General features: G+C 38.1%; 1 protein-coding gene across 2 annotated transcripts in view; it reads right to left on the bottom strand.

The window, feature by feature from the left end:
• Epac (Exchange protein directly activated by cAMP) overlaps positions 1–12,921 on the bottom strand; it is a 72,625-nt gene that overhangs the window by 39,713 nt on the left and 19,991 nt on the right. The window contains exon 2 of one of the 2 annotated variants that reach the window (XM_066397136.1): positions 9,076–9,218. In XM_066397136.1, coding sequence (XP_066253233.1) covers positions 9,076–9,218 — 143 coding nt within the window. Of the gene's footprint in view, positions 1–9,075; positions 9,219–12,921 lie in introns of those variants that run through there. The other variant, XM_066397138.1, reaches the window with a different exon arrangement.

Genomic DNA, 12,921 nt, shown 5'->3' with positions numbered 1-12,921 from the left:
TTACATGAAATGAAAATTAACAGTGACGGAGAAGTCGAGGCAGTCTTAGTTTCCCAGATACAGGGTATTTTTTTAAACTCTGCATTTTGGGACCGCCTTTGCATTTCAGTTATCCAGCAAGACATCGAGAACTCTACGAAAAGTTTTTATTCTTGTTTCCGAGAAAAATTCGTTAAAATACACTGGGTGTCTCAATAAAAAATTATAATTAAGGTTAATTAGGCCTTAACCGTATGGTAGAAGACTTAACCAGAAAAGTCGACTGTGCCACCGAATTCTGTGGTAAAACCTCTATCAGAATCTGTTTTTTACTTTCTCGACACCTTGTTGGACAAGCGAAGACGAAGGACACCCCAAGGTGCAGAGTTTTTGAAAACCCCCTGTATCTCCGAAACCACGTTGACCTTCCTACCGCTCCCAACCTTCATAAAAAAAAAATCGAATGCAGGATTCCGGAAACCATACGGCTCCAACTTCAACAATGAACGACGGAACCGTCGCATTTGAGACTCCCTGTACATTTATATTAGGAAATTTCGATCGAAACGGGCCATATAAACCCAATTAGCGTGCATCTAGGGCAAACCATTGGGGCCACAATTTAGCCACATTATTTGATGAGTCGGAAGACCTGTGAATGTGAATATTAAATGGTATAATTAAAGGTTCGAGCAAATTTGGTTTGGACACCACTTACTAGACACTGAGGACTAATATAATTGGACGATAAAGCTGTTCGATAAGTCTGTAGAAAATGCCTTTGCCTGCACGTTTGACTAAAATATCTTTGAAATATAAGCTCTTCCTGGTGCAGTAACTAGACGTACGTTAATGTATGTATCAAAATGTGTGTGTATACCCCAGCGAAATAATATGGAACTAAAATGTCCATTAAAGGGTGCGCATTTAACTATAAAATATAAGTCACTTTCATTAACGTTGCGTGTCCGAACAATAATTGGTTTCAGCGTTTCACTTTGTGCGTTTCATCGATTTTAATTTATTAGGCAGCAATTTACAAAACGTCAAAGGGTTGAATAATAATTGTATTACTGAACTCCGCGAGGCAATAAATTAATATTCTATAAATGCGTATTTATACCCAGCTGAACGATTTTAACAAAAATAATCTTGGTTTCTATTACGCTTTTGACATGCATTTTAATTGTTTGCAAAGAGGAGAGATTAGCGGGAGTCTAAAAACGAGCAGCAAAACAATGTAATAAAACGTTAATTTTTAATAGTCTTTTAAAAGTTTCTGAATAAACTCTTCTGTAGGTAAGCGAAAAAAGCTCTGAAGTAACTTTGAAGGCACCTCCCAAACAAACACTGCTGAGCTTTTTCGACGTAAGACACTAAATTCATCAGGAATATTTGAGAATTATCAGTATCTTCTAAAACGCTTTCCGAGCTCTTGGCGTCTCGGCCACATCTGCGGTCGACGTTACCAAAGACGACGAATCAACGGCCGAAGTGATCTCTCGTCCTTTCCGGGGAAAGCTTGATTTAGCCCCTCCTAACGAGAGAAACCGTCTTCAAGCACTGCAACAGCTTCAATAGCAGGAAATAAATTACGGCCTTCGCCCCCAATCTGGGCTTGCAGGTTAGAAATTTGGAAAAAATACTTCAGATGGTTCGGATCACCCATGGAGGGAATTTTCAAGAATTTTTAAGAATCGAGATGGGCTGTGCGGTCCTCCCTCGAGAATTTTGAGTTATTCCTCATCGACTCGATCAGGAATTTTAGAGCAACTTAATAGACTCAAAATGTTCATTGAGAACTTTGAAGTAACTGGAAGTGGCTAATAGGAAATATTCGGGAATTTTGTAGCAAACCGATATAAGGAGTTTTAGGAAATTTTTAGGTCACCCGGATCTAGCTGATTAAAAGCTTTAGGGATATTTTAAGTGATACGGACCGAGCTTCCAGGAAGTGTTCGAGACCTTTCACGTAACCCAGACGGATCTTCATTTGGGAGGTTTGAAGGGTTCCGGACGAACCTGATAAGGAATTTTCAAGAACGTTGACGTAAACCAGAACAATTTTTCCATTGAGAATTTTTAGCCAACCCAAAACGACATCGATGAATATTCAGTTAAATCATTTTTAGCTTTGGTGTGCCGGATTATCCCCCGAAGCAGCACCATTTAAATACTTTTCAAATGCGGTTATTTATTCGCAAATAAAAATAACTACTCTCATACAATAACATATAGTTGCCAAATTTTCACCAGCCTCATTTCGATCTATATTGCCTACTGAGTTAGCCGATAGCTTTATTGATTTCGACTCATTTTAAAACGTTTAATACGCGTCAGAGAGCACAATAAAATTGCATTACGCGATGCGGGATAGTGGCCTTTTTTAGAGCAGTTTTTAAAAACGAAGCGTCCAGAATACGGACAGTAATACATATATCACGTCCAGGCTCATATGGCTAACTGTAATTTTTGAAAAATCCACAATTCGGTATGGGTTCTTTCCAACTTTCAATTCCCAAATCAACTTCGCCGAAATTAAAATGAAAGCCCTTCTTAAATAACTTTATAGAATTTTCCAAGTTCAATTTGCAGCGAAAAGGTCTGGAAGGTTTTCCAGCACAAATTCGAAACGAAGACATCTGGAATGGCTTTTTAGAAAAATATGATTAAATCCCTTTCTCACTTCCTTTAATAAAACAATATGTCCTCTGAAACTGGCGTCATATTTATTGAATTTGCAAGATAAGCCAAGATTTAACGTGCTTCAAAATTTGCCTTATTGATCGGTGGTAAATTGCTACTTTCACGAGGAAATTAGACTCTTGCAAAGTTTATATTAGCTGGGGCATAATCTTGGTGAGGATTCATGAGTATATGAAGAGACGGTGTAAATTTACAAATAAATTTAAAGTGCTATCCCATCAATTTTATCTTTCCGTTTAGTTTCCTCCGCCATTAGAGGTAAATTGAAATCGCAAGTAGGAAAACAAAAACACAATTTTCCCGGCAATGCCTCAGTTTTGATAGGTAAATGTGTATGTATCAATTCACGCTAATTTGCAAATGTTAAAGTAGCAATTCGGGTTCTTTGTGGTTGATTTTTGCCCCATAATTCGAACCCTTCGCTCGCGGAAATGCGAACGTATCGATGACGATATAATCATCAAAACACGTGTTTTAGTAATGTACACGATAATTAGAATCAAAATCGGATCCAATCCGAAACGATTCACTCTAACCAGCCCCATTGCCAGACGATAATCTGTAATATTCCTATTGAGACTAATTCAAATCAACACATTTAGAGTGACGTACCGAACAAATATTTGTCATAGAAATATCAGTCGGCTTAAGAGCTTTGATCTGGTCAGATCGCCGAGAACGGACATTCACAATTCTGTTGCCTTTATAAGCGAATGCAGTCGCTGCTTTCACTGCTCCCGGCGGGTGCGCGAGGTAGGGGGTAGGGACCGTTGAGTTATCAAGGACACATTCAGCCGTTTGACCAAGTGACTATATACATATATTATATGTGTTTTATAGTAGAATATATTACGAAACGATCTTTGATAAGTTCAAGGCTCGACACGGTGAGATATTATAGTAAAAGTTTGTGTTCTAATTTCGAAAGGGCATTCCCAATAGTAGTTCTTAACCACTAAAAGGAAAGGACCGGGGTTTACTAGGAGGTTGAGTGGCTCTGCCAATGATTTAAGATCGCTACGCTCTATACGCAGGTATGTGGGGAACAATTAGGCCTTTTACTAATTATTGGTTAAGATATCGGAAAATTGTTGCCATTAAATTAGCCAGTCTAACGGAATCTAGTATATTATAGAGATGATCGAGAGTAATTAAATTAATCTCAGACAGATCCGCTCCCTGCCACATTACCCCCCCGCAGCGCTATATACCGAAGGTAGCGCCTCGGCTAGTACAAAAATCCAACATTTATCATTTTCCAGGGACAATTTAAAGTTTTAAACGATGTCACTCTAATCCTGTGGGCAAAGCAAACTTTCCAATTAATTTATAAAAGTTTGGGAAATTCTGAAATTAACTGTCCAAAATTAGAGTAAATGTGGACGAATTAACGATAACAATTGCTGCATATTAGACAACGATATTACCATAATAGAGCACATTTATATCAACAGTCAAAAGTTTCTGTTAATATATGCTGTTTAATGAAGTCATCCCATATAGAAGGAACAACAAACTTGTAGTGGAGGTAACACAACTATATATAAAGGAGGTGTTCAAATTATCGAACTACTAAAACTGCAAAAAAGAGACTAAGCAATTGTGGATATTGCCAGACTGAAGTCAAGGTCCAGATTCAGAAACCACACAATGCGTTTCCATTTAAAAAGGCATGGGACAGTTGCGAAGCATTCAATAGACTTTTCTGTAACAGAAGTCTGCTATGACGAGGGATTTGGAAGGAAGTTGGACCCCCAATAAGGCCCAAAATCAGATAGGAAATTTGTAATACTAAAAGATTCGCCAAAATAGAAATAGGAAAGTAAAAGCAAATTAAAAATGCAAAGAATATCGATTCAATCCGATTTATTGTTTTATTTTGAACATTAATAAATGCCATTTATGTATGAAAAATAATATCACTCAAATGTCCACCGCGACTCGTTTTACAGACGTCAATGCGGTGGTCGAAATTTTCGATATTTCCCAACGTGGTCGTTTCAATTGCATTTATCTCGGCAATAATGTTGTTTTGAAGGTCTTGGTAGCTGGACGACTGACGTACACTTTACTTTTCAAAAATCCCCACAAAAAAAGTCGAGAGGTGTAAAATCGCACGAACGAGCGGGCCAAGACACATTTCCATTGCACGGAATTACGCGTTTTCCAAATTTCGACTGCAAAAATTCAATGTTGGCACGCGTCGCGCGGCACGTCGCACCATTTTATTTGGAGTGAAGGTCCTTTATGTCGACACGGTTAATTTTCGGAAAAAAATATTCACTTTTCATGGCCCGCATCGGTCAGAATTCACAGCAACCGCATTCCATCGTCACTTTCAAAGAAATAAGGACCACTGATTCCTTTCGACCGCGATCCACTCGAAACAGTTATTTTTGAAGGAGGCAACGATCGTTCTCGATATTCTCTGGGATTCTCGTTGGCCCAAATGCGACAATTTCGCTTAATTATCGTACCATTTAACGCGAAACGCGCTTCATCGCCGAAGATGATTTTCGATGAAAAAGTGGCATCAATTGCGTGATGTTCGACGAGCCAATCGGAGAAAACACGACGCGTAAAATGTTCTGCTGGCTTGAGGGCTCGTGTTAATTGAATCTTGTGTGCACTTAAACTCAAGTCTTCATGCATAATACGTAACGGCGTAAACTGGTGGATGAAATTCCCGATTCTTGCGATCGACGAGTTCCACTCAATTTTCGATCCTCCTCGACACTTTCTTTCGCGGCAGCGATATTTTCTGGTGGACGAACACTTTCGTCTTCCAGTCTTTGGCAGATCACTAACCGAACCAGTTGACTCAAATTTGAGCACTAAACGGCCGATTATGCTTTGATTTGGACGGTTACGTCGACCGTGAAAATCACGTATTGCGCGAAAGGTATTTTTCGCTTTTTCTCCATTCTTATAGTGGTCTCGAATGACTTTAATTCGTGGTTCAACCGTACACGACTCCGTAGCGATAAATGGCAAACCTTCAACTACCAAAATGACATATATGTAGTTGACAGAGAAACAAAAGAGCGTCTCTGTCAAGTTGACGTCCGACAATTGACTTTCCTGCGCCGCATTTAGCGGACCCTTTACTACCTAGAGTAAGAGCCAATATATTATCTGTGGAAGTATTGGAAGCTGTATCAGCAAGATAGAACTCGGGTACTCTAACGTGCCTCTCTCTTACTCGAAACTCTTCTGAAAAATTGAACTACGGCTCTAAGAATTCAGAGACGTGAGAAATCTCAAAATAATCAAAATGAAATCCAAACAAGCGTGTCAATTTTTGGAAACTGCCACAGCGAAAATCATCAAGATACTCCGACGTGTTATACGTGTTTAAAAGCCCTAAAAGCCGTTCCATACTATAGCGACGTTCATGCTCCACTCAAGCAAAGCTGAAAACTTAATACATTGAGAAGCAATCAGCGTGTTCACACTAATGTGAGCGCCCCGCTTCTGTGCATCCAAATGTGCGCCGCGCTCATTTGAGTGTGAGCGTGAGTGTCGCTTGACCCAAAGTACGAAGCGGGCTTAAATGTTCCTTTGCAAATTGTGCCGAAGGTTTCAGCGCTATTTGAAAATGTTCAGAGGCGTAGGAAGCGGGATCTCAAACTAATCAGAACAAATACGAAAAGAAACTCCTTAGAACAGTGTCGCAAGGAAAAAAGTTAAGAACGCTGAAAATCAGCATCCAAATTTGTACGGTCTTAAACTTTTCGTGAAGGATTATGACTCGTTGCCGAGAGCGATGGGCCATAAAGTAAAATTAAGAGCCATTAATTTTTTAACAGGTTATTATTCCGTGATAAAGGCGCAATAATACTCAACTTGCATGTAGAAAATGTAAAACAATGCCATTTGGGCGTAAAACGCTGTACGTACCACGGATCGAAAGAATTGCGCCCTCGACCGAATAAAGTTTTGGTTGGTTGGCATGGCGAGAAATAATTTCGGTTGGGAATTTTTAGCGTTTACGCAGAATTAGGTACGATGAATGTGAAATAAGTAATAAAATTTCAAAATGGGAATTTGCAAGCAAATTTTCTACATTATTTGAATGCCTCCAAAGCAAATTCACTTGCATTTTGAAACTTTATCACTTACTTGGCAATGATTTTACCCACTTCTCCAAACACGCTAAAAATCTCAAACTTAAACTAGTGCCGCCCGCGGAAAATAAATCTTTTATCCAATTAAGCTCTAGATATAGCACCTGACAGGTAATTTTTGTAAATTATTTTCTCATTGACGCAAACAGCGTACCTCAATGTCGGTAGAGGCAGGATAGAGGTACGAGCCCCCGAGAGAATTGTTTCTATTTGTCTGCTCACGTTCTTTTCTGTGCTATCTCCCATTACGATCCATGAAATGGCTGCAAAACAGATTCGCTTGGAAATTTCTATATTGTAAATTTTACTTCCTTCACGCTTAATTTTCCCGTCTTTTCTAACCTTTTTTTCTACAACACAAATTAAAATCTCAATCGCCGCACGTTGCAGCACTATTGACTCTCTTTTTGAAAACTTTAAAGCTCTTGGTGCACTTGAAAAATGAAGGAAAATTGATTAATAGTTCAATTTAAACCCTATTCAGAGCCCCAAATATGTCAAGAGAAAATTGACAAATTGGAAGTTTTTAACAACATAATATCTTCACTAAATATTAATCGATAATCGGCAGCCAAATGAGCTAAGAATTCTAAGTTTTTAAGGAAATTTTGCAGCATCTCGTCGGCACACCAGGCAAGGATCACCACCAGACCGAATCCGAATTAGAATATTACACGAAAGGGGGTGGTTACCAGGTGGTACGTGGACACTGCTTTAATAATGATTTGGCTCCAAGCCAGACGCTTTGAATTCACCATAATTTGAAATAAAACAAATATTAAAGTTACTAAATTGAAGCCATTTTATATCAGTTTGCCGAAATATGCTGAAAGCAATAATTTCATATTCGGCCAATGTGAGCCCTCCAATAGTCCAAACAATGTTTCATTTTATTATAAACGGGGTCCAATCGCATAATCCAAACAGCCGAAAGGCGATTTGGATGTATAGTTTCTGGATTGCAATTATATCATAAAATTTATCAAATAATACTGATATGTTTTTTGCGATGGAGAAAAAAGTAGCTTTTTAATGACACAAAACAAGTTGTAAAGTGTCAATTTTAGTGCCTAGATTGTGAAGCATCGCTTTTGCTGCCTAGTCATTAAAAGTGACTCTTTACAGCATATTTGGGGCAGTCACTTTTTCATTCTATTACTGTAGGATCGCGTCCCTTGTAGATAGGTGTTACTTTTAAGTGGGATACATGTTAGATAGTAAGAATTAACTTTAAGATTGTCATATCCCTGGGGTACGACCCTGGTGGGCATTAGTTGGGGCATAGGAATTTCCCATGCCATGCCTTGTCGGTATTGGAAATCCCCGCAATAAACCGGGTCCAGCATTGGAACTGCCTGTAATATACTTTGTTGGCATTTGAATTGCCCTTGATAGATTCCGTTGGCCCTATAGTGGCAGTTCCAATTCCCAGCTTAAGATGTAACGGTTTGATGCGGCGGGTGGTGCAGATGGCACCCTAGCCAGGATACGCCCATGGTTTATCACCGTGGGTTTTAGTATTTAAGATTTTGCAGGGCATGTACAAGCTCTCTTTTCTTCAGAGTTCGGTTGTCGTTGGTAACTCAGAAGTCGTGTCCGCGCTCGCTAAACTCACAAGTTACTTTTTACTCTCTTTTGTTCACTTTACATTAATAAACGCATACTTATCGTCCTTTCCTATCTGTGATTTCATTATAAGATATAAACACCATCCTATATCTACAATAGTATCAAATCCGATGCTACATTACTTTTTTTGTAAATTGGAGAACGATCACTCTATAGGTACCTCTTGGAAAAAAGGGGTGTTTTGCTCGGTAAAAATGCAAATTTACTGCCTCCTCCGCGATTTTCTTATGCATACGAGACCACGGCAGTATATTTGCGACTTTTTCGCCTTGTGAACCAAATAACTGTTTGAGCTTTAACATGCAATAAGGGTCTTTAGACTGTGAGAAAATGTACATTTTCAAGACTTCACATACAGGAAAACAAATGGCAAACCCCGATTATGTTGTTGAAGCACTAAAATCCAGGTAATAAATAGCTCCGCGTGGAAACAGGTAATTCCTCCTCCTTCCGAAAAATAAAAGCGACGAAAAGCATGTTCTAAGCGAAACCTGAGAGGGATTGGACTATAAATTAGCTGTTTCGGGCCTGGCATCATTATTTCATTATTCCAGACGCGATAAATAATAAACGAACGTCGATTAAATCCAACCAAAGTCATTAGGAGAAAGGGAGAAGAAAAGGGAGAACTTACGTGTCACTTCGCTCTCCAAGTCCTCGTAATAGCCACATAATGCCAGTTGCTGTAAAACGGAGTTCGGCAGTCGACAAAGTTGGTCCACACGTCGTAATCTGGCACAGATTAGCTCCACGTCCTTCACATTGCGATCGCAGGGCCTGAAAAAAATTTAAATTAATTATTTTAAAATTTAAAAGAAGTATTCAAACCCAAGTGCCAAAAGGGCAAAATGTTTAAAAGAATACTTGAACTTCCCATGAGTATTCCGAAAGTCTCTCAATATTCGGATTGTTTGGATTTTTCATTTCGCCGGGATAAAATTTGTGCACAGAAATTTCACCCCGATAAAATTTTAAAGCCAACAAAAATTTTACCTCGATAAAATTCCTAACGGTATCTATTACGGCCATTACAGTTGTTCATAAATACTTTTTGCTTCATTTATTGTTCGGAGGTATTTTCTTCGTGTTTGTCGCGTTTTTCGAACAAGCTGCCGAGGCAGTCATTTTAGCAAATAGCCCAAAAGGCATAGGTGACCAAATCACAATGTCATTCAACGTTGCTACTTCACCGCTTGTTAAATATGGGTTGCTATGAAGTATTACTTAACGATAAAACACCTGATTATTAACTTAGAATGGGCGGTACATTAAACTCTAATAGGTAAAACTTCTTCCTCCTCTACTGGTTGGTTGTGGGTACAATTCAATAGCTCTTATCGTTTTCGAGATATCACCAGCTAAAGGTAAGATTTCCCATGCGGTGTTTAGCCCGCAGCGTCCAAACCATATTACAGCGCCATTTATAACATTCATTCGTTTAAAATTAATGGATTTAAAACGCATCATAACTAATTCTAGTACACAGACATATTTAACTTCGAATTTCGTCAGTTGCGGACCTAAAGTTGATACTTCGCAAACTGGCTAGCTACATTTGAAAAATTCAGGCAAAGCGTTAAGATGATTCCCAAAACTATAGATCTATCACACTATTTCTAGTACTGGGTAAAGTATTCGAATACATAACAAAAAACCGACTACAACAGCTGGTAGGAAAATATATACCAATTTGGCTTTAAACTGAAACACTCGATCATTCGCCCTCTGTTCGTTTTGACAAATAACATACAAACAACACACCTAAATGGCGAAAGAACTGCAAGTTTATTCATGGACACTAACAAGGCCTTTGACAGCGTCTGGAACGGGCTTTCTATACAAGCTATACGTATTTCAGACTCCACAATACCTACTCCATATCATGAGGTTATCGTGAAAGATCTTAGAAAACGGACAACTAGGAAGGCGCATTGACAACACATTATTCTTTCCCTTTTCCCCTGAACAAGAGCTTCCTCAAGTATCGCCATTTTCATCACTGCTCTACAACATGTTACATACTTGTAGGACATATAGGGGGATTGAAAATTGACCAGCTTTTATTAATAAACTCACATGCTGAAACGCACCATTTACGAGCCATGGTTAGATTTATTAGCGATGTTCATATTAATCAAACACGGCAAATGACACTTATACAACTGTTTAATCTGTCAATAACTACAATAATTGTTTAAAATAACGACCACCAACTTTAATGCACGCATTGCATCGACGTTTCATATTTTGGTACAATCTTTCTAAAATGCCAGGTCTTGCTTGTGTTTCTTGCGCCAACAGCGTCTCATAAACAAGACTGTTCGTATGACCCCATAAAAAAAAGTCGAAGGGAGTTAAGTCGGGAGAACGTGGTGGCCATGCAACTGGTCAACTGACAATAGCTATCAAAAGAATGACAGCTTACTTCAACAAAAATCAAGGTAATCACAGAAGTCACACGCATACGGGTGGGTCATTTGCTGGGTTTGATTAATATGAGCATCACTCTAGCCATGGCTCGAAAACGGCGCGTTTCCGCATATGAATTTATTGATAAAAATTGGTCAATTTTCAATCCCCCTGTATGCCCTATAAGTATGTAACATATATTCATTAACACCCTGTATATTGCCACGACATATACAACCACGATCTATAGGAAAAGGATGAAATAGGCAAAACTTATTACCATACGCTGGCGATAAGGCACTAATTGTACACGATAAAAGTGCGGAAAAAGCAGTAGAAAGACTCCAGACGCTAACAGACAAGACAATGGCATGGTTCTGCAGATGGAGGCTTACACTTAAGGCAACCAAAAATCAACTCCTGCTACAAACAAGTACAAAACATCTGGATCGAAGCCACTAAATGAGCAAAACATTTTAGATCACTAAGGTTCAAAAACAAAGGCATTAACATCAAAACTGCAACAAGAATTTACAAATCCAATTGTAGACCATTGCTAGAACACGGGCATCTATTGAGGGCAAGTTCAAACGAAAAAACTAAGCAACATATGCAGACAATGGAACAGATCATTCTAAGGCTGATTACATAGATGAGACACCCGAGAAACTCACTACACAACCCATCCAACGAAGTTTCATACGAACGCACAAAAATGACACGAATAATTGAAAGACTGCTACAAATTCAAACAAAGTAAGAAAACAACCGTCATAACTGGAACATAGTAAACCCACTTTGCCTGACAAGACAAACAAGACAATTCCGCTTCCTCTTGCCCTCATCTAACCTACGAGAGCATTTTGAGCAAACTTTAAGTTATTTCAACCTCAGCTTCAATTACTTTTATGTAACATTTGAGTAAAATAACATACCATTAGGCAAACTGTTGTAATAAGGACAGAAAGACCAAATGGTCAATAGTCTGTTCCTTAGGGAATAAAAATTGTTTGTATATGTATATACAAGGTGTTTCATAAACATATCGACAAACTTCCAGGAGATGTAGAGCTCATAGAAACATTTAGATCGAATAAAGTTACGTCGTTTCGTTTCCAAGATACAAAGTGTATAATTTCTTTGTTATTTTATTATTTAATATTTGTTCAAATATTTCAAAAACGGTTTGGGATGCGGACATAAAACTGGAGACGCGCTATGGCGGGATAAGTGTGCATGTTTTGGAGTAGAATATTTCCACCTAGACCAGTGGCGTCCGCGCGGCCTTTCAATGAGATGTTTTTAAGGAAAAAATGGTACGCCAATGACTTTTTAATGCCAATATTTTTTTTTAGTATTCCATTAATTCTTAATAAAAAGAAAAGGCCTCTTAGTGTTTTATTGCTCAAGCAGCCGTTTTCAAGATAAAAAATAATTTCTCATTACTGCGCCTACCAAAAAGTCGCTATAGGTTTTCAAGTGCGAATTTTTACAATTCTTTAGGAGAAATCAATTTTGTTTTCTTTTAGAAGAGGTAGAGAACATGAAGGCGAATATGCGTGAAACATGCCTCATCGCAAAACAATATTCTTTTTCCAAGATATGATTCCATTAAATTTATTTTCCATTAAATTAAATTCTGAGCCATTTACACATGTAGAAACGTTTCTATGCATCATAATGATGCGCCACAGTCAAGTCATTTATTTTGTCATTGTCATGGAAATCTATTGTAATTTTGTTTTAAATAAATAAAGCAATTCTTAACGGTTTAAATTTAAGTTTGTTCATAAATAATCGTTGATTTTTTATCATTAAACTGCAGACATATTTTTTTAGACAAAAAATGTTTGTCTCCATGTTCTTTACCTCTACGAAAAGAAAATTAAATTAATTTCTCCTAAAGAATTTTAAAAAGTCGCACTTGACAACCTTATTCCGGTTTTTTGGTAGGCGCAGGAATGAGGAATTGCTTTTTATCTCGAAAACGGCTGCTTGAGCAACAAAACATTAAGAGGCCTTTTTTTTATTAAGAATTAATGGAATATTAAAAAATATATTCGTATTACGA

Source organism: Euwallacea similis, chromosome 14, assembly GCF_039881205.1.
Source record: "Euwallacea similis isolate ESF13 chromosome 14, ESF131.1, whole genome shotgun sequence".
NCBI classification, from domain to species: domain Eukaryota; kingdom Metazoa; phylum Arthropoda; class Insecta; order Coleoptera; family Curculionidae; genus Euwallacea; species Euwallacea similis.
This window is presented reverse-complemented; position numbering and strand designations above follow the sequence as displayed.